Genomic DNA, 23,768 nt, shown 5'->3' on the forward strand with positions numbered 1-23,768 from the left:
CTGGACTATGTTGATGTCTGTGTAGTGCTCGTACAGCTTATCGTTAAATCTTCTTCGTTACTCGCCATCGCTAACGCGTAGAGATCCATAAATCTTTCGAAGAACTTTTCTCTCGAACACTCCCAGAGTTCATCTCATGTTTTCATGGTCCATGCTGCTGTACCATATAGCAGGACCGGTACGATAGTGACTTGTAGAGTAAGATTTTCGTTTGCCGAGAGAGAACTTTACTTTTCAATTTCCTACCTAGTGCTAAGTAGCATTTATTGGCTAGAGAGATTCTTCGCTGGATTTCAGACACGATGTTGTTGTTAGTTTTGATGCTGGTTCCCAAATAAACGAAGTATTTTACTATTTCGAAATTATGGCTACCAAGAGTAGCGTGGTTGCCAAGGCGCTTATGCGCTGACTCTTTGCTAGATGACAGCAGGTATTTCGTTTTATCCTCATTCAACAAATCACATAGAAACTTTTAATTAGACCCATGTATATAAAATTTGGATTTCCAATGAATAGTCGATAACATAAAATTGTACTGTTAATCTCAGTTAAAGCAGCCAAACTTAAACTCGCACAAAATAACAGGGCCTTAGTAATAGAGCTACATTTGGATTCGATTTTTATTGGACCTAATCGATCTTTTTTAAAGGAATGAAGAATCGATTTGTTTTAGAATCATTCGATTTTTTGAACCTTTGTTTTTTGATCACCTGACAGTAAAAGTAGGTAAAATTTTTTTGTAATTATATTATAAATTTAGCTCAACTGACGCATAGTTTTTCAATTTAGTTGCAGACTTTTGTTAGACAGAGGAGAAAAAATCGAATTAATTCAGAGCCATAAACAAAGACTATGCGTCATTGTGTTGGTGGCTTCGTGTGAAAGAAGAAAGATGAAGAAATTTCATCATCACCGTCTATTGGTGCTTAACCACCGAGGCGATTTTAGCGTTTCGTAACAAACACGACAACTAGGGTTAGTTTCAACATAGCTGACACCAATTGCGAATACCAAGGGAGATCAAGTATTCTTAGTGGGGGTCCCCCCTTCGTCTGCTTCATAATACGGAATCGTTTCTGAGCGTCTCATGACATATCATGACATGACCTAGAAGTTAACAAAACAGAGAGAAACGTCGGCAAGACTTTTATCTCGAACGCTCCAAAAGGGCTATCCCATCGTCTCTCGATACGGACCATAACTTTGATCCATACATCGGGACAGTTATAATATGAGATTTATATGTCGAATACTCTTATAATCCCCCTCCGGCGGATGCCCAAGTGAAGAACCATGTGATGTTGCCAATTAGCGTCAGTTAACGAAACGAGGAAGGAACTGGCGAGCTTTATGAAACAGTCAAAATCGTATAAGCAATTTGGCAGGAATACACTTTTTTCGATTCGATTTAATTGATTAAATCGATTTTTTATTGAGAATCAAATCGGAAAAAATCGATTATCAAAAAAATTTAATCAAATCTAGCTTTACCTAATAGCACTCTTCTACGGTTAAAAATGCAGACTGGGTTAGGAGACGAATAAGCATAAGGTGATTGATATATTTTGGGCTACAATTACTAGTAATAACTATGTATGTATTTACATACAAATATGTAAATAGGGAGCGACAATTAGGCACAGACATTATCGCTTGGGTAGAAAGAAAAATATTGACATATGTAGAAGTGTGGAAGATAAAAGACGTGTTAATATTTTGAGTAAATTTTCGATAACTTTGTTAATAGCAAATATTCATAGTCCACCAACTGCTTATATTTATTGTTGTTGTAACGTATTGTTGTATTTTGTTGTTGTAAGATTACAAAAATCACACATTAGCACATTTATTTATAAATCTTTTTTTGTTTAGAAAAATATGTGAAATTTAGTTGAGTAAAAAAAGACGTTTTAATATACAGTGATGGACAGAAGTCTGTATACATCGCATACTTTCGTTGTTTAGAAAGTACAAAAGCATTGCCGCAAAATTTTTAGGTATATGCAGTTTCGTTTTATCCTTTAGCAGGATGACGATACAAATCACACGGCACATATTGTTAAGGATGCACTGCTTTACTGGGCTTCAAAACCATTAAATACATACATATTAGTGAACATATCTGGGAAATTTTGGGACAGAAAATAAGAAAAACAAGTAAGGAAGCCTAAGTTCTGGTGTAACCGAACATTACATACTCAGCTGATTGCTTTGGAGACAAAATAAGGGAAAATCACCATGTAGGAAAATGAACCTAGGGTAACCCTGGAATGTGTTTGTATGACATGGGTATCAAATGGAAGGTATTAAAGAGTATTTTAAAGGGGAGTCGACCATAGTTCTAAAGGTGGACCAGCTGTGACTCTAGAATGTGTTTGTACGATATGGGTATGAAATGAATGGTGTTAATGAGTATTTTAAAAGGGAGTGGTCCTTAGTTCTACATGTGGACGCTTTTTCCAGATATCGCCATATAGGTGGACCAGGGGTGCCTCTATAATGTGTTTGTACGATATGGGCATCAAATTAAAGTTATTAATGAGGGTTCTAAAAGGAAGTGGCCCTTAGTTGTATATGTGAAGGCGTTTTCGAGATATCGACCAAAATGTGGACCAGGGTGACCCAGAACATCATCTGTCGGGTACCGCTAATTTATATATATATGTAATACCACGAACAGTATTCCTGCAAAGATTCCAAGGGCTTTTGATTGCGCCCTGCAGAACTTTTTAATTTTTTTCTACTTAATATGGTAGGTGTCACATCCATTTTACAAAGTTTTTTCTAAAATTATTTTTTGCGTCAATAAACCAATCAAATTACCATGTTTCATCCCTTTTTTCATATTTGGTATAGAATTATGCCATTTTTTTCATTTTTCGTAATTTTCGATTTCGAAAAAGTGGGCGCGGTTATAGTCGGATTTCGAGCATTTTTTGTACCAAGATAAAGTGAGTTCAGATAAGTACGCGAACTGAGTTTTGTAAACATATATCGGTTTTTGCTCAAGTTATCGTTTTAACGGCAGAGCGGAAGGACAGACGGTCGACTGTGTATAAAAACTGGGCGTGGCTTCAACCGATTTCACCCATTTTCATAGAAAACAGTTACCGTCAGAAGGATTGGTAAATTTTTGTTCGACTAATGGCATTAAAAGTATTCTAGGCAAACTAAATGAAAAAGGGCGGAACCACGCCCATTTTGAAATTTTCTTTTATTTTTGTATTTTTTTGCACCATATCATTACTGGAGTTGAATGTTGACATAATTTACTTATATACAGTAAAGATATTCAATTTTTTGTTAAAATTTCACTTTAAAAAAATTTTTTTAAAGTGGTCGTGTTCTTCATCCGATTTTTCTAATTTTTATTTAGCACATATATAGTAATAGTAGTAACGTTCCTGCCAAACTTCATCATGATATCTTCAATGACTGCCAAATTACAGCTTGCAAAACTTTTAAATTACCGTCTTTTAAAAGTGGGCGGTGCCACGCCCATTGTCCAAAATTTTACTAATTTTCTATTTTGCGTCATAAAGTCAACCAACCTACCAAGTTTCATCGCTTTATCCGTCTTTGGCAATGAATTATCGCATTTTTTCGGTTTTTCGAAATTTTCGATATCGAAAAAGTGGGCGTGGTTACCGTCCGATATCGTTCATTTTAAATAGCGATCTGAGATGAGTGCCCAGGAACCTACGTGCCAAATTTCATCAAGATACCTCAAAATTTACTCAAGTTATCGTGTTACCGGACAGACGGACGGACGGACATGGCTCAATGAAATTTTTTTTCGATACTGATGATTTTGATATATGGAAGTCTATATCTATCTCGATTCCTTTATACCTGTACAACCAACCGTTATCCAATCAAAGTTAATATACTCTGCGAGCTCTGCTTAACTGGGTATAGAAACAGGTTCTACCACTGGAAACAGTATAGCACCGGTATTTCGGGTTTTAAAATGGCAATCCCGGAATCCCGTTATTTTTTGGGATTATCCAGAGACTGTTATTTTTGAATTTTGATTCAAAAAAGATTATAATTTTATAAACAAATGAAAAAATTGTTTCATTTAAACAAAAATAATTAAATTGTCTTGTTCACTTTAACACAAGTGTTAATTGTGAAAGTCAATTCAAAGCATTTCTTTATTACAAAGAGTGGATTATTACCCTATCTCGGTTGCCGTTTCGAACACGCCCCATCTCAGAAAACGTTTGAATAACGCCCTGTTTCAGAATTTGTTTCAAGAACGTCTTATCTGAGTTCAAATTCAATACATTTTGCCATAAGCTTTATGAAAAAATTCTGAGATAGAGCGTTCTTCAAACAAACTCTGAGATAGGGCGTTTTCGAAACGGCGGTCGAGATAGGGTGGTATTCCACTCAGCAGTCGATATGAAGTACTATCTGAACCGGAAGTTGATAAACATTTTTAACACGCTTTTATTAGCTTGGCCTGTATCTATGTATGTATGTAACGGAATATTTGAGCTTAATTTTCACCGGTTTTTAGAAGTCTGATTAATTTGAAACTTTGCATACGTATCAAGGACAGATGACAATGCATTAATGTGATGGTGTGGTGACATAAGGTCAACGGCCATAAGGTCAATTGGCCTTATGACCATAAGTTTGATTGAAACTTTGCACACGCATCAAGGCTCGATGACAATGCAATAATGTGATGGTGGGGTGACATAAGGTTAACGATAGTTAATTAAGTTATTAATAAAATTTAATTTAATTTTTCGGGAACCTGCCGTCTTCGCTGCTCTCGTCTATAATGCCAATGATCTGCCGACCCTTGGCAATTTCGGTGAAAGACCGCGTCCAGCCTCCCTGCGTCTTGACCCTATTCGGTGCCGTGGGGTTAGATTCATCCATGGACCGCTAATTAAAAATAAATAATAGTTTAAAAAAACTGAAAAAACACGCTTTTATAGCTAACCGAACTAAAAAATAAAAATTAATTTTCAATTAAAAAGAGTTTATATAACAGTAGTAGAAGGTCAAACAATCATTTATAGTTAATCACCTCAAAAAAAAATTATAATAAAATTTAAGTTATTAACAGAATAATTTAATTCAGAGTAAAAAGCGTGAGGCATGGCGGCCACCGTGGTATGATGGTAGCGTGTAGCGTGCTCCACCTACCACACCGTGTGCCGTGGGTTCACACCCCGGGCAAAGCAACATCAAAATTTTAGAAATAAGGTTTTTCAATTAGAAGAAAATTTTTCTAAGCGGGGTCGCCCCACGGCAGTGTTTGGCAACCGCTCCGGGTGTATTTCTGCCATGAAAAGCTCTCTGTGAAAACTAATCTGCCATGCAGATGCCGTTCGGTGTCGGCATAAAACATGTAGGTCCCGTCCGGCCAATTTGTAGGGAAAAGCAAGAGGAGCACGACGCAAATTGGAAGAGAAGCTCGGCCTTAGATCTCTTCGGAGGTTATCGCGCCTTACATTTATTTATTTTTTATTTTTTATTTCATTTCCCAAGTGGATTTATAACAATAAATAGGAAAAACTTCAAATTTTAAAAAATGGGCGTGGCATCGCCCCTTTTATGACTAAGAAATTTTCTATGTTTCGGGAGCCATAACCTGAAGAAAAATTAACGGATCGTAATAAAATTGGGTACACAAATTTTTCCTGTAGCAGGAAATATTTCTAGAAAAAAATGGACGAGAAATGGACTTTTATATAAAAGATTTTTAAAGGGTCGTAGACGAAAATAATAAGCTATATCTTAGCGAAAAATAGCTTTGTATCAATAGAATTTTACTTTCTAAATTGAATTATAACATTAAATTGGAAAACACTAAAAATTTTGAAAATGGGTGTGGCACCGCCCTTTTTTTGTCTAAGCAATTTTCAATGTTTCGAGAGCCATAACCCGAAGAAAAATTAACGGATCGTAACAAAATTGGGTACACATATTTTCCTTATAGCAGGAAATATTTCTAGTAAAAATGGATAAGATTGGTTAAGGACCACGCCCACTTTTATATAAATGACTTCAAAAAGGGTCGTAGGCAAAAATAATAAGTTAAATCTTAGCGAAAAATAGTTTTGTACCACGGATTTTGTGCCATTATAACAAGAAATGGGACAAAATTCAAATATTGAAAAATGGGCGTGGTACTGCCCCTTTCTTACAATGCATTTCCCAACGTTTCTGGAGCCATAACTCGACCAAAAATTTGGTGTTTAACAGGAAATATTTTCAGTAAAATGGACGAAATCGGTTAAATCGCCTTCTTTTATACAAAAGATTTTGTAAAAGTTCGTAGATGCAGGTGTTGTTGATGAGATAATTTGTCCTATGTACTTATACTTTGAAATATTTTATAGATCATAAGAACTTAGCATATAATTTCCTGTATTTGAATTTCGTGTCAATGTACTGTCATATTTTTTCTACTGCTGATAGTTTGTAGGAATTTAAGAGGAATGATTCGTTGGTCGTCAGCCGGCCAAACTACAGCAGAATAAACCGTTCGTAACTATTCCGTTTTTAAACCGTTTTGCCTTTAATAATTAATTCGGACTTTTAAACGCGTTAAATGTGCTAAACTCGTCCAGCGATTACAGCAGGTAATAAGCTATTTCTACTAAAACTTGGAAAATTTCGTTAATAACCCTGCCTTTTTTTGTAATAACGCTTTTTAGTACAATTGCACTTGTGTGTTTATGTTTATTGTTCTGTTATACATTTATTTTAAAATAAACAGTAGGGAAATCCCCATATCTGAAGGAAACTGCATTATTACCCACTCAAGGTCATTGATGTTAGCCTCTGTATCCTTTTTGCTTCTTTTAAGCGAAAATCAGTTCAGAATAGAACCATATGTATATGTATTATTGCGCAGCCTTCTACCACTATTCAGCACACAAACAACAACAGCATTTCAAGTGTACAGCTGGGTATGCAATGTTAGGTTTCACCCGAACTTAGACTTCCTTACTTGTTTATACTAAAATAGGTTATGGGTGTAATGTCTGTAGAAAGTCAATGTCAATGTTATTTTTACGTTCCTTCCCCACAACTCTGCTATTTTATATTAATGTATGAAAATTTTTAGTTTATTATGATTAGAAATAGGGCTTAAAAAAATGCTGCATAAACACCTTTTTAGTTAAAGTTGTAAAGTGTTTTAACGCAGCGGGAACAGGGGGTGTGTGTAGACTATTGTCTGTCACTGTGTGAATTGAATTGTATAAATTTATTTAATTGTCTCAGAGCAGAATGCTTAAATACAACTGAAAAAATTCTTATGAACGTTCATTTTAAATTATACTGAAAATATTTTCGTATTTTAATTAATTGAAATTATTAATACCTTTACAGGCAACCGCTTGAGGCTTGTTAAAAAAAAATATATAACAATAGAACAATTGTATTTACGCTTGAACTCATAAATATATGTATATAAGATAGGCCAAACCAAAAATAAAAATGTTTAAGTATGCTCACTGGTTCGAAAATAAAACGTTCAATTATAAATCCCATGCATCTCCAAGAGTAATATTAACTTTAGCACCCTTACCCCTTTCACCACGGGGGGATTATACATCCCAATAGAAACTTAAAATAAAATAATTAAAAAAAAATTTTTAAGTTAAACGATTTTATTGAAAACAATACTTCCATTAAGAAATAATAATACTAAAAGCTAGAAAATAATTAGGTAGGTCCTAGGTACTAGTCTTCACACTCCTCATCATAGTGTACAAGTACAAGTGTGTTGACTTCTTTCTGACAGGCACTCGCTTAAGTGGGCATAACGGGAAAATCTGGGTTGCCATTGTTGTTTCGGTTGAAAAAGGTCAATTAGGGTTCTGTGCAGAGACGTAAAAGATTGAAACAGGGTTTATGTAGTCACAAAAGTGTTGCTCCTGTTCCACAGCATTTTAATTTTATATCATGGCGAAAAGTGTTCAGTTCAGAGTTATTGATTTTCATTAAAAGTTTAATTTATTACGGAGGGTTACTCCTTTAATTGTAAAAAGCAGAGAAAACGTAGAGTTTTTCAAATTATTGTGAAAAACTTTTTAATTTGAATTTCTGTACCCAAGTTCACTATGAAAACTGAAAAATGTACACTTATTGAAAACTCATTTGCACACACAATTTACACTTTGAATTTAATTGTGTTTTTATGCACAAAATTTTGAAACTAAAAACAAAATTTTCATTTGTCAGAAAAAATAAAGAAAAAACTGCCTAATGTCAAAAAACCCTATCGAAATACAAACTGGCTTGTTTGTTTTTAATGAACTACGTTGAATTTTTCTTGTATTTCGTTAGTTTTTTCAAATATAGTTCACATACTTTCACCAGTATTGAAACCTTATTGGCTCCCTCGACAAAAAATATAAGAGAAAATACAAGAAAAATACATAGAAAATAAAGTAGCGTCATATAGGAGTTTGATTTGTTTGCAATTAAAGCACCATTATATCTGCAGGAGGCTTTCATAGCTACAAAAATGAAGGCGGATTTAAACAGACGCTTTGGTTGTGTTGCATTCATTAATTCATCTGTCGGGCGAAGTATCGAAAAATTTACATAAATGCTTTGGTGGCGTGCCTACGCTAAACTATATTTCAAAAAACTAACGAAATACAAGAAAAATACAACCTTTCATTAAAAACAAACGAGCCAGTTTGTTTTTCGATAGGTTTTTTTGACATTTGGCCGTTTTTTCTTTATTTTTTTCAGACAAATGAAATTTTTTTTTTTAGTTTGAAAATTTGGTGCATAAAAACACAATTAGAATCAAGTTTCTTGTGAAAAAAGTGAACCATTAGAGAAAGAAATAATTTGCGCGTGTTATTTGCATTGTTTTATTGTTAAAAATGTTAATGTAAAAATAAAATGTAAAACATAAACAAAAACATGACAAACTCGCTAATTATGGGGGAATAGTGGCCTCGCTTTTTCATGATAGAAATTTTTTTTGTATTTTAAAGTTCCGATAAAGTTTCGTTAGTTTTTTTAGCTTGAAATCCAAGCAAAAATAAAGTAGTATCATATACGCTTTTGAAGTGACCAAAGCGTTTTATATAATTTTGCCCTTATGCATTTGTGTAAGCAGCCTTAAGGCTCCATTACTGATACTTAGCATAGACTTGACTTGACTTCGGAACTGTCACTTACAGTTCTGTTAGATGAACATTGCATGTTACTGATTACTGAAAACTTGGCAACACTTAACTTGACTTAGAAGTCTGTTGAATTTTGATTTTCTATGTAAGTTCTAAGTGACGTCTACATTTTGAGATGCCATTTGTTTGTTTCCATTTCATTTTGACATTTTGTCATACAAATTGACATTTATTTAAAAATAAATTTCAACGCTGATTATGATGCCAGATTGTATGTGCCAAGTGGAGTATAATCGTGGCTAAGTTGCCAAGTTTACGCCAAGGCAAGTCAAGTCTATGCTAAGTATCAGTAATGGGGGCTTTAGAAGTGAAATTTTTCCATGTTACACGTGTGGCGCTTTATATTTTGACTCTAATTTAAATAAATTTTGCTTTCCGTATGTTTCCGCATTGTTGCAGGCTACAAATCTAGTATTCTTATTTCCGCGGAAATATATGCAACTATTACATCTGTAAATACTACAAAGTTTTATATAACTATTAAATGCAACTCAGCTTGAAGTACTCCTGCGTACCAAAAATGCAACTCTAGACCTGAGATTTGCATCAGGTGAGCGAGGCTGTTTGTAGTTTTGACGTTTATCGCTTAGTTGACACACTTGGTATAGGTACACTATGCTCCCATCAATCTAGGGCGTTGATCAGACAATTAACAAAAACCGTTGGGCGCGTGAAATTTCTAAAAATGTGGGGCGTAGCGTCCTATTTGAATAAGCAAGCGTCTAATTGGTTCTTATGAGTATTTTCCTTTCACTATCAACTGTTTTAGGTTAGTTCAACGAGGCTATACATTTTTACAATTCTTTTTTAACATATACTATACATATGCGCAATTTGACAGTTCTATTGAAAAGTGCATCCATTTACGAGTGAATTAGACTTAATTTCGGACTTTATATCCAATGGATATGGTTAAACCCAAAAACTGGGACTTATTATCCCATTGGTGTACATTTTATTTAAATAAATCCATCGGTATCATTTCATGAGTCCCATTCAAAGGCTTGTAAGAAAACCAGTGGGATTTATTTACACTGTTTTTTTTTTTAAGTGTTTTTTGCCAAGTTGGTTACTATTCTTAGCTATCTAGAAAAAGTTTACCTAATATGTGTCAGACCACTACGTATAGCACAGTAGTGAAAGGGTTAGCCACACTGAAAGAAATGGTGCTATTAAAATCAACAAATCGGTTCTCTTCTTCTTCACTTAACGGAGATTCGGTGAAATTGATCGAATTATGGTTAATTCGACCGAATTCTTTGTCAAGTGAACAAATTAGTTTAGGCATTTCAACAGAAGAGAAATTGTCGCTCTTAAGTTAACGAAATTTTGTAAAATTGACAGATTTCTAATCAATCTAATACTAATTTCACACAGACGGCTTATTGAATAATAAAGGCAATTTTCTACATTAATACTGTTTTCACACAGAAACTTAATGATCTCATTTCACCTGCTAATGAAATCGTAAATTTTTTGCTTTCACACAGAAGTAACTGCTCGATTAGTATGAAGGATGAGACAGACAATCATGGCGGAACGATACAAGGTGGGAGCATGGTGACATACCTACAAACAAACAAAATTCCATGTACTTGTAAATTCGATGGACAAATGTCAAAATCGTACTGCGCCGGTAGTTGATGTAACAAATCAAATAAGAAAGGTTATAATCTGCTGTTCGATGCGGCCACCTTGTATCGTTCCGCCATGCACACAATGACATTTGCTTTGAAAACTAAGAAGCGGAAACGGAGGCGGAACGCTGCCAACAGAGTTGCATTGTGCTTTTGACTTCATTAGGCATTCGATTAGCTACTAATGAAATAATAATAGATTCGAATTTTGTAGGGAAGATTGAGCTCTATACCCTATAAGGATACCACTAACGCCTACACTTACCCTGCACACATATTCTGTAATCCCCTGCACTGCATACCACTTCTATATATAACGCTTACACTTACTCTTGCGTTTACGCTTACATTCTGCATTCCTTCTTACCGTGAGCAAAGAAGCTTATGAGCTGTTTGGTTTTTCTTTGTCCAAACTTGTTAAAAAGGGCGGTATTTTTAGTTTCCTGTGATATAGTTTGGTAATACAGCTTGAAGAAAACCAGAAAATTGCTCAAAAAATGCCAATATTTTATTATAATTTGAGAAAAAAATCTTTTAAAAATACGACCAAATGTGAAAAATATTACAAAATCTACTTTCATACCTATAAAAGTAAAATGTGTTACTATTTAGTTGGGTTTCAAAGAAAACCAGAGCTCACAGAGTATATTACTTTTGTTCGCATAATCGGGATATATATAAGAAATTAATTTAGCATTGTCCGTCCGTCCGTCTGTCCGTGAACACGATAACTTGAGTAAATTTTGAGGTATCTTAATGAAATTTGGTACGTAAGTTCCTGGGCACTCATCTCAGATCGCTATTTAAAATAAACGAAATCGGACTATAACCACGCCCACTTTTTCGATATCGAAATTTTCGAAAAACCGAAAAAGTGCAATAATTCATTACCAAAGAAGGATAAAGCGATAAAACTTGGTAGTGCGTTGACCTTATGACGCAAAATAGAAAATTAGTAAAATTTTGGACAATGGGCGTGGCACCGCCCACTTTTAAAAGAAGGTAATTTAAAAGTTTTGCTGGCTGTAATTTGGCAGTCGTTGAAGATATCATGATGAAATTTGGCAGGAACATTACTCCTATTACTATATGTGCTCTAAATAAAAATTAGCAAAATCGGATGACGAACACCCACTTTAAAAAAAAATTTTTTAAGTCAAATTTTAACAAAAAATTTAATATATTTACAGTATATAAGTAAATTATGTCAACATTCAACTCCAGTAATGATATAGTGGAACAAAATACAAAAATAAAAGAAAATTTCAAAATGGGTGTGGCTCCGCCCTTTTTCATTTAATTTGTCTAGAATACTTTTAATACCATAATTCGAACAAAAATTTACCAATCCTTGTGAAATTCGGTAAGGGCATAGCTTCTATGACGATAACTGTTTTCTGTGAAAATGGGAGAAATCGGTTGAAGCCACGCCCAGTTTTTAAACACAGTCGCCGTCTGTCCTTCCGCTCGGCCGTTAACACGATAACAGGAGCAAAAATCGATATATCTTTACTAAACTTAGTTCACGTACTTATCTGAACTCACTTTATATTGGTATTAAAAATGGACGAAATCCGACTATGACCACGCCCACTTTTTCGATACCGAAAAATTAAAAAAAATGCCATAATTCTATACCAAATACGAAATAAGGGATGCAACATAGTGATTGGTTTGGTTTTTTGACGCAAAATATAACTTTAGAAAAAGCTTTGTAAAATGGGTGTGACACCTACCATATTAAGTAGAAGAAAATGAAAAAGTTATGCAGGGCGAAGTCAAAAGCCCTTGGAATCATGGCAGGAATACTGCTCGTGGTATTACATATATAAATAAATTAGCGGTACCCGACAGATGATGTTCTGGGTCACCCTGGCCCACATTTTGGTCGATATCTCGAAAACGCCTTCACATATACAACTAAGCGCCACTCTCTTTTAAAACCCTCATTAATACCTTTATTGATGTATTTATTGATCTATTAAAAAAAGCTTTAGAATTTGTTAAGATATATAAGAATGACATATCTGATTCTTAGTTTACGGTCCACTTTGACAGATGAAATAGAAAAACCGTCGTGGTTTAGAGAAGGTATCTCTTTATTAATAATAAAAATTTAATTTTATGTCTTGCAGCTTTCAAAACTAAAATTGATAAAAACATATTTAAGAAACTCTATGAGACAAGACAGGTTATGTAACTTGGCTGTTCTGTCTATTGAAAATTCTATGGCCCGATCTTTTAGCTTTGATGATGTGAAAGGGTCTATCCCTTTTGAGGAACAGAAATCTCAAAAAAAAAAGATTTTTCTAAATAAAAAATAAAATAATAAAGGTTAAATTGTAAATGCATGCAGGTTTTCTCAAGATGTTGTTCCTTCGAGACATATGGCCATTAGTGGGATATATACAACGTGTAATTTAATTCGCTGAAAATCTTGCAGTTTATTAAAATTTAACTGAGTACGACGTGACGATTTTTATTGATAGGGCCCATCAAAAGAATTTGCCATGGGCCCCAGATGGAATAGTTACGCCTCGATGAGATATAGACGATTTATCGATTTGTTATTGAAGTGCTTTGAGTTCATTATTGACGAAAGTAGTTATTGATGAGTTATCGGTTTATTGTCCACGGGTTAACGGTGTTTATTGACGATATATTGGGTTTTTATTGAAGAGTTATCGATTATCGAAATTTGTTATCGACGGGCTATCAATTGGTTCGTTTTTGTGTGTATATAAAAACATTAGTTTTCTACGAGTTCACTTACATATGTTTACATATATATGTATGTATGTTTACACATCGAATTTCGTGTGTTTAATGTTACTCACACCTTTTTCTCCAATGGATCGGTCTAGTGTTCATAAATACATATGTAGGTTAATATGAATGAATATACATAGATTAATTTTCGGCAATTATGTGATGTCATCTTTAAAATTTTTCGCAATATACATACTATGTAGCGTGGTACAACTATTGCTTTCTTTCTATTCACTTTTTGTTTAGAACTTTTTTTTGTGTTAATCAAATCAAATACTTGTATAAACATACATATGTATATGTACATTCTAAAGGTTTACGCCTAACACTTTATCGACGGCGTAGGCTCTATTATATACCGGCGGCGGCGGCGTGGGCGGCGCGCCGGTGTTCTTACTATAAAAAGCTTGATTTTTGTTTTTAAAAAAATAATATTTAGGAAAAATTTTTTTTGTATGTATTTAAGGAAATTAACGTTTTGGCCATTTCGGAAAGATCCGAAATCCACGCCTCCTGACCCTCACACCATACGCCAGCACGAAACTATAGGGCTGCGACTTCGAACTCGTATGTTACCTTCATCGACATCACTTTCCTAGAAGCTCTAGGTGTAGTTCCAAACACTTTCTAACGGATGTTTTGTCGCGCTATGCTGCCGAGCTACACCAGAGAAACACCTTGAAACGTTAGGGAGTGCCTATTCGGCCAAGGATGCCGCCCTCGAAAACATAAGCAGTCTAAGTGGATGTCATTGCGTAACTCATGGGTGAAAATCGTATAATCCTCGGCGTAAGGACCCTGGATACAATTTTTTAAATGTAGACCAAAGTTTGCAAATGTTTGTGTTCACAGCATTGATTTCAATAATCTTCTTTAAATCAAAACGATATTTTAGAATGAAAGTGGACCGATTTTAAGTTGAATGATGTTAACCGCGTAGCTTTAATTTTCATACTAGTTCCACTGTCCACTACGTTAGGGTAGTAGCACACATGGTCATTCTTGCGAAAGCTTTTGCTTCACCTCTTTGAGTGTGCGGAGGACAAAGCACACTTGGTAAATATATGTGCCTACCTGTAGGTGATATTTAAACTTGGTTGATAGGCTATAATTAATGTGATTCACTCCAAGGGACTAGTTTTGGAATGGGCCGCTAACTTTACGAAATGTCAAACCGGTGTTGAAGGATGAAGTGTGAAAATCAATATTAACATTTCAGACGCGATTTTATAGTTTCGCAAATAAACAACAGATGTTTGAATGTAGACCCAAGTGATTTTTCAAACCCTTCCCATACGTACATATATCCTCAACTTAAGTATGAGGCAAGAATAATTTCAAAGGAGTGTTTATGCGCTTAGAACCTACTAAAGGATTTTGCATCACTGATTCCGCTTATTCTTTCAACCAATCGCAATATACCATTTTTTTAAAAATCGGCACCGTTTTGGGTAAAATGCTTTTTTTTCAACTTGAGGACAATTTGAACACATGTTCGCCTTGGGTCATTTTATTTGAATTCATTGTTCATTATTAATTTTTTGAAAAAAAAAAAAAATGCAAAGTGAGCATATAAATTTATTATATAACTTTTCTTTTAGTGTTTTGTTTTAATAACTTGGTGGATTGGGTGATGCAAAGTCCGTGCTCAGTTGACATCGAAAGCACCTGTTTTTTTAAATAACTTTTGAACAGTTACAAAGATTTAAATTTCGCAATTAGTTTCTTCTGACTGGCAGTGATGCGCATCCGTTGATACCACTTTTGACCATATCCGACCAATTTTGGACATGAACAATAAATGGCCTAAACGAGTAGAAAATATAGTATCGCCGCCGCCGCCGCCGCGTTGATATTTTTGACATTCGGCGGCGGCGTGTGAAGAACGACCAAAATCGGCGGCGGCGGCGTATATCTCTAGTACATTCATGATGTGATGTACGAATATACATATGTACTCTATCACAGTAATATTTCGAATTTTTTAAGACAACAAACAATTTAATTCAGCGGGCATTTTTCAAAAGCTGATACACACTCACACGCACTTAAAACGATTTCTTTTTTTTTTTATAGCTTGCTCACCATTAATAATCAAGTGGTAGGTAATAATCATCGAAAATATTAGCTTTTTATAAATCTTAATACGAGCAAATACGACGCTTGATAAGAAATGCAATTTAAAATAATATTAACAAAATAGGACGCTCCACACACTTCTTGACACACACAGCAACCAAAGGCAACTGCTCTAAAAGATGGTCAAAGTAAATGCTCTAGACTACAAAGCGTCTAATGCGACGGCGTAGATGTTCAAAATAATTTTGTTTATTCATACAAGCGAAACCTTGTTGTCATGAAGTATTGAGGTAACCAGTTTATTGGGGTCGACACTGGTACGTGGCAATCAGAACTTAACTTGGAGTTGTTGGAACTACGTAGCCAGCGAAGAGAAAATTTTGGCAGATTAGTAGTATGTTTCAATAGACTCTATTGAATGGAGGGTTGAGTAACCTTAACACCAAATTGTCTATGGCTCTTGGTAATGAAATTTTGCCCAAATTATGTAGATGGTTGCACTTCGATTTGATGACCAAATAAATACTAATGAACTAGTACGCAAAGCTATGTATGTAATTATCTCCACACCCATCGCAGGGTTGTATACATAAGTAAATATGCACATACATACATCTATATGTATTTAGTAAGAATTGATGTGAATTGTTAAAAAGAATAAAAAAACACAAAATAAATAAATGCCGCATGCGAGAATCTGTTTACATTGCGTCATCAGCATAATGAAGTTCATGTTTGAGTCATTATCTTTGCGTTAGAATTTACATACGCTTAGTATACCTACATACATACATATTTAAACTGCGTGGGATGGATTGCACCCCAACGAACTTGGCATTGTTTTGTTAAGATATGTACAGATTGAATGTACGTTAGACTGATTTAAAAAAAATGTATACCCACTAAACTTATACACAGGATATGAACGTCAATGTCATAACGGCGTATTGTAATGGTGTAAGGGAATTAAAATAAATAGATATATACTTCCATAGGTATATCAAAACTGTCGCTATCCGAGAGAGGTTTTGATTTAGCCATTTCAGTCCCATCGTCCTAAAACTTCAAGAAATGAACAAATGCGATAATTCATTCACCATAGACCGTCAAATTTGGTGAATGTGTAAATTGATCTTATAGCGCAAGATAAAAATCTCCATTTTTCCCATGTAGTATATTCATATAAAAAGATATATGTAGGTATATTAAGTAGATGTACATATTTACTTACTTATGTACTAACTTAATTAGGGGCGTAAAGCTCGTACAGCTCATCATTGAATATTCTTCGGTACTCGCCATCGCCAACGCGTAGAGGTCAGTAACTCTTTCGTAGAACTTTTTCCCCAACACTCCCAGATCCGCTTTATCTGATGTTGTCATGGTTCATGCATCTGCATACATACATATATAGCAGGACCAGTACGTTAAGTGGATTGTAGAGCATGATTTTCTTTTTTCGAGAGAGGATTTTACTTTTCAATTGCCCGACTGGTTCAAAGTAGCATTTACTGGGAAGAGTGACTCTTCACAGAACTTCAAAGCGCTAATGTTTCTGCTTATGTTAATGCTTATTCCCAAATAAAAGAAGTATTTTACCATTTCGAAATTATGGCTGCAAATAGTGGCGTGGTTGGCAAGCCGCAAATGCGCTGAATCTTTTCATGACGACAGCAGGTTCTTCTTTTTTTTTTTTTTTTTGTTTTAGGAATTGAATCTTTCAATTCCAAAAGATGGCAAGAGGACCCTTAATTTGCCTCTTTAATCGCCAGGTTAACAAACGTATAAGGGTAATATACATGCAACATTTAGGCGTGCCTAAGCAACTAACACATGTCACAAAGTAAAAACCCGTAGCACAAAGATGTTTTCTTGTAAATGTTAAGCTTTAATATATGGCTTGTTGCCATGTGCTTTTTCAAGATTTGTAATTCCTCGTGAATTATATTTTTGTGCCAGTATTACTATGTTTTTATATACATTTATATAGTAGCTTTAAGTTACAGCTTACTATTTTCTCTCCCATCTAGCTATTGTAATATGTAGTGATTCTTTTATTATATATATAGATCGCAAACAATCTATTACAAAGATTAACGTCACTTATGATTTCAATGTGTATAGCATCTCTTATTTGTGGTTACTCATGTACTCATATATCCAAAAATTATGTTGAAATAGATTTAATTTTAGTCAAGTTTTGTAGCTCCGTTATGTCATGCCACCATATGTGTTAATTAATCCAATTAGTTCCAAATGTGATGATTTTTTTTATTTATGTAAATTTCTAATGTTCATTTCCTACAATAACAAACATGCCCAAGCCATTAGCAGTAGACATCCTCCAATTGTTATAGAAATATTAATGTGACAAATTGTTGTGCTAAATCATCCAGCTAGTGCAATTTGTAGTAACATGTTTATTTATGTAGATGTTTAATAATTGAAGCCTTAAAGTCCTCCCGATATTGACATGTGGTGTCTTGTTTTCCCATTTAATATTTTTTCCATGTGTGTGTCTATTCCAATCTTTTTTGCCAATATTTATATAATTTTTAGGTTAATTAATCTTAGTAAGAACGTTTTCGTCGTATTAGGTTTATATAGTGTAGCAATTTTATGTAAAAATGTACATAACCGTACATTTAAGTATGTATTAGCTGAATTTCTATCCAGTTACATATATTTCCCGTTGGATATCTGTGTGTAGGATTCTTATTATTTTCATTTAACTTTGTGTTTAAGTTACTTTGAATTTTGTAATTTTGAAATGTTTTACCAATTTTTAATATTCAATATTGATTTTGTGATTATCAAAAATTTTCTTTACAAAAAGAAATTGTGTTGAATATAAACTTAATAAAAGATAAATATCTATCAAAATAAAAATTACATTTTATAAAATAATATATATTAAATAGAAATTTAATAGAAAGAAGAACAAAAACAAGGCTAACACTAGAGGGCTTGCGAATACAACAACGAATAAAAGACTGTGTGAACTTCAAAGAGGACGTAGACAATATCAACTGTGCTTACTTCACAGCAATCAGAAAGCACACAGTGTGATGAGATGAGCAACGTAAAGGATGCAGCGCGAATATATGTGTGTATATAGTTTTGAAAAAATTTTTTTAATTTAATTGAATATAATGTAAGTGAAATTCTCAAAGTTGTGTAAAATGTTTCTTTTGCAAATAATTGTTTTATGTTATTAATAAAAACAGATCTCCCTGAGGAAGGTACAAAATGTACCGAAACGCGTAGGAGGATAAAGGAAAACTTAGTTTTTCACTTAAAAACCACCGGCCTAATAGCTCTTATATAAAAGAATCCAGAAATTTATTAATTTAGTCAGATCTGTATATTCAATACGAGAAAGTCGCGTATACGCCTAGTGGTTACACGGGAAGTCTAAACAATTGGATCTGTACATTCAGTACGAGAAAGTTGCGTATACGCCTAGTGGTTACACGAAAAGTCTAAACAACATATTTTCATATAACCATACTGTGATATTAGTTTATGTATGTTTAATTTCACACAATTGTTTTAATTTTATATTTTTAACGTTGTAATAATGTTATTTAACATAATTATTTCAAATAATTGCTCGCTTTGAAACTCCGTAATATCACGCATTCAATGTTAATGTTGCACATTATTAATCTTTATTGTTATTTCTTTTTTTTTTTTTAATTAATGAAAGTCCATTTAATTAGACAACACATTTATTTTAATTGAGGTAAAACCATAATTTTTAAGCTACACGAAAACTTATATCTTTACAAAACAATTTGTACTGTACTACATTTAAACGATAATGTAAGTATTATACCGACATTTTGAAAAGAACGATCCTGCTACTTCGACGAACTGTTGCGGAGTGCAGCAGGTTCTTCTCAATGTGATTTTGCACAGCCGTATACGTTTTGAACGACCTAACGGCATATCGGCAGCTCCTTTTCGTGCTGTCGAGGGTTGCTTAAAAATCGACGAAGAGTGATGATGTGATGAGAGTGATGTCTGGCAACTCCTTTTCAATATTTCCCGCATTGTGAAAATCTGTTCGATGGTAGATGGTCTGAAGCCACACTGATAAAGTCCAATCAGCCGATTCACGGTGGGCTTCAATCTTTAGCACAATACATCTGAGAGGACCTTATATGCAGCATTAAGAAGGCTGACTCCGCGATAGTTGGCGCAGTTTGCAGGAGCTCCTTTTGTGGACTAGGCAAAGAACTATTAGATTCCAACCGTAAGGCATACACTCGTTCGACTATATATTGCAGAGAAGCTGGAGCATGCGCCTTACCAACCATCGCCTCCGTTTTTAAATAGCTCCGAAACCAAACCATCAGCACCCGCGGCCTTGGTTTTTTTAAACTGGATATTGCTATTCTGACTTCGGGTGGGTTACATGTATTCCATCATCATCGATAGAGGGATCGGGTTCATCATCCCTGGGCGGTACATCGCTGTTTTCATATAGGAGAGTAGAGAAGTGTTCCCTCCATAATCTAGGTACTCTCTGGACATCAGTTACAAGGCCACCGCTATTTTTCTTACAGGAGTTTGCCCTGCACTCAAAACCTTCCGTCTGTCGCCGAATTTTTTGGTAAAATATATAAAAGGCCCAATCTTAAAAGCTCATATTTTAAAGTCCTTTCATTAAACCAAAATAAAACCTTTGAGCTTGTTTGGGAGAAGAGGGAAAATAGTTTTTTTAACAGTCTAATGCGCATGCTATTTATTTTAGGGTAGTCCTTAAAAATCGAATGCAGGACTTTTTCAAACATCTATACCATGGTCATAGATACTAGAGGTTTACGCCGATCACTTTATCGGCGGCGGCGGCTCCATTATACACCGGCGGCTCCATTATATACCGGCGGCACCATTATATACCGGCGGCGGCGGCGTGGGTGGCGCGCCGGTGTTCTTACTTTAAAAAGCTTGATCTTTCTATTTAAAAAACAAATAAGGAAGGCTAAGTTCGGGTGTAACCGAACATTACATACTCAGTGGAGAGCTGTGGAGACAAAGTAAGGGAAAATCACCATGTTGTAAAAAGAACCTAGGGTAACCCTGGAATGTGTTTGTATGACATGTGTATCAAATGGAAGGTACTAAAGAGTATTTTAAAAGGAAGTGGGCCATAGTTCTATAGATGGACGCCATTTAGGGATATCGCCATAAGGGTGGACCAGGCCTGACTCTAGAATTTGTTTGTACGATATGGGTATCAAATGAAATGTGTTAATGATAATTTTAAAAGGGCGTGGGCCTTAGTTCTATAGGTGGACGCCTTTTCGAAATATCGCCATAAAGGTGTACCAGGCCTGACTCTAGAATTTGTTTGTACGATATGGGTATCAAATGAAAGGTGTTAATGAGTATTTTAAAAGGGCGTGGGCCTTAGTTCCATAGGTGGACGCCTTTTCGAAATATCGCCATAAAGGTGGACCAGGGGTGACTCTAGAATTTGTTGGTACGATATGGGTATCAAATGAAAGGTGTTAATGAGTATTTTAAAAAGGAGTGGGCCTTAGTTCTATATGTGGACGCCTTTTCGAGATATCGCCATAAACGTGGACCAGTGGTGACTCTAGAATTTGTTTGTACTATATGGGTATCAAATGAAAGGTGTTAATGGGTATTTTAAAAGGGCGTGGGCCTTAGTTCTATAGGTGGACGCCTTTTCGAGATATCGTCATAAACGTGGACCAGGGGTGACTCTAGAATTTGTTTGTACGAGATGGGTATCAAATGAAAGGTGTTATTGATTATTTTAAAAGGGCGTGGGCCTTAGTTCTATAGGTGGACCCCTTTTTCGAAATATCGCCTTAAAGGTGGACCAGGCCTGACTCTAGAATTTGTTTGTACTATATGGGTATCAAATGAAAGGTGTTAATGGGTATTTTAAAGAGGAGTGGGCCTTAGTTCTATATGTGGACGCCTTTTCGAGATATCGCCATAAACGTGGACCAGGGGTGACTCTAGAATGTGTTTGTACGATATGGGTATCAAATTAAAGGTATTAATGAGGGTTTTAAAAGGGAGTGGCCCTTAGTTGTATATGTGAAGGCGTTTTCGAGATATCGACCAAAATGTGGGCCAGGGTGACCCAGAACATCATCTGTCGGGTACCGCTAATTTATTTATATATGTAATACCACGAACAGTATTCCTTCCAAGATTCCAAGGGCTTTTGATTTCGCCCTGCAAAACTTTTTCATTTTCTTCTACTTAATATGGTAGGTGTCACACCCATTTTACCAAGTTTTTTCAAAAGTTATATTTTGCGTCAATAGACCAATACAATTACCATGTTTCATCCCTTTTTTCGTATTTGGTATATAATTATGGCATTTTTTTCATTTTTCGTAATTTTCGATATCGTACACTATAGGTACACTATGGTATGCACTATAAATGTTGAACATGTTCTGGGGTAGGAGTAACTCTATTAAGGCTTTACCATTTACTTAGGCAACAATTTATTTCAGAAAAGAAAACGCTATAAGTAGGATATTGAAAAGTAAAATCCTCTATCAAATTTAAATTCACGCTTGTTGTTTTTGTTGTAGCAGTGAGGGTTACACTGAAACGACAGCCCTTGGTCGGGAAAAATCCCGAGTCGCTGCGGTACATAAAACCGACTGCCTTGGGAAGCGCCTCGTAGATACGGCTTCAGACTAAAATTTTTAGGTCCTAACTGCTATGGTACAATCTATTATAATATACCTATACAATTGCTGTTGTTTGCTGATCTGATTTGCTCTAAGTTGTCTGAATGAAGACGTTTTGGACCAGAAATTATGCCTTGCTGCACCCGTATTTGAAAGCAAAGGAAGGATGAGACATCCGCTGAGTTATAAACAGGGATGACTTCATAAGCAAAGTATAAGATCGAATAGACCGTTATGGGCTATTAACCCCCAGCGGGTTAGGGAGCTTAAAACGTACCCGCGGCAGTTATGCCTGTCGCAAGAGGCAACTAAAATACAAAACTGATTCAAGGGGTTGTGTATTGCAAGGGGTTGCCAGCGCAATATAGGTATAGCTTCTCCAACCCAATTGTCAACCTCACCTACCCGTGGCGATTCTTGTTTCCTTAACAGCGAGGCTCTGGCGACACCAAGCTCCTCGTGAATCTAAGGGGTGGGAGGGAGGTATAGCCTTGAAGGTTTCATGTGTTCATACTAAATCGTTCCCGAGATGGTCGGCCTAGTACCTTATTGGTGCTTGTTATTGTATCGTAGTATCCTTATCGATACAACAACAATTGTGATATTAAGATGATGATGTGAAGAGCGGACACCATTCCAACCTTCTTTTACCACCTAAAGTCAAAGAATTCGCACAAAATAAGGCTTGCATTACAGTACAAACTGTTTATTAAATATTTTACATGAAAGCCGACATTACTTTAGTTCATCGAAATATGCTCCAGCCACTAAGTCTTCCTCTTGTATACCAAAGGTTTTCATTAAATCTTTAGCAATGGTCATCCCTTCCTCTATCCCCTGATCTGGTTTCAGGTTTACTTCAAATTCCATAAAGTTGCCTAAATTTTTCACTTTATCCATATGAATACGAGTTTGACCATATAGGAATAGATGCCGCTGCTTCTCCAAAGTACCTTTAATTCCATTACTTTTTGCCAAAATCTTCTCAAGCAATGCAGGATTCTCGACATTTGTTTTATTGTATGTTGATAGTTTAGGACCAGCTTGACTAGGACGCTCATAGTAAATCAGTTGTGAGGGTGTTGGCGGGCGCAGATAGCGTAATTTGAACCGTCCCACATCGCTTTTACCCAGAATGTTAAAAAATACATCCTTTTGATTTATAAATTCGCCAATTGTTTTGGTAAGATCACGCGCTATTTGAACTCGGTGTTGAAATTCTTCATCACTACCAACACGTGCCTTTATCTCAATATTCTTTTCATCGAGAAAAGACATTTTTATTTAATAATTTTATAGTTGGTGAAATATACACACGATCTGCATTCTCCAATCAATTTTCGCAAATAAATAGTAGTCGAGATGAGTGGCTCTGTTTTTGTTTTGTTGTTGACCGGCCAGCAACGTTG

General features: G+C 35.1%; 2 protein-coding genes across 2 annotated transcripts in view; both read right to left on the reverse strand.

Annotated features, from left to right (window-relative positions):
- FucTC (alpha-(1,3)-fucosyltransferase C) overlaps nucleotides 1-15,833 on the reverse strand; it is a 45,502-nt gene extending 29,669 nt beyond the window's left edge. Inside the window, exon 1 of the mRNA XM_067785887.1 lies at nucleotides 15,674-15,833. The gene's annotated coding sequence lies outside the window, so the exon portion shown is untranslated. The remainder of the gene's footprint in view (nucleotides 1-15,673) is intronic.
- Nucleotides 15,834-23,038: 7,205 nt separating this feature from the next.
- LOC137249480 (uncharacterized) lies at nucleotides 23,039-23,768 on the reverse strand. The gene has a single exon (XM_067781021.1). It carries the CDS (start codon nucleotides 23,635-23,637, stop codon nucleotides 23,095-23,097), a length of 543 nt encoding a protein of 180 aa, XP_067637122.1. The 5' UTR covers nucleotides 23,638-23,768; the 3' UTR covers nucleotides 23,039-23,094.

Source organism: Eurosta solidaginis, chromosome 4 (genome assembly GCF_040869045.1).
Source record: "Eurosta solidaginis isolate ZX-2024a chromosome 4, ASM4086904v1, whole genome shotgun sequence".
Classification (NCBI taxonomy): domain Eukaryota; kingdom Metazoa; phylum Arthropoda; class Insecta; order Diptera; family Tephritidae; genus Eurosta; species Eurosta solidaginis.

Excerpts from the sequence above, each read along its gene's own strand:
- LOC137249480 (XM_067781021.1), bottom strand. The coding sequence starts at position 23,637 with ATGTCTTTTCTCGATGAAAAGAATATTGAGATAAAGGCACGTGTTGGT.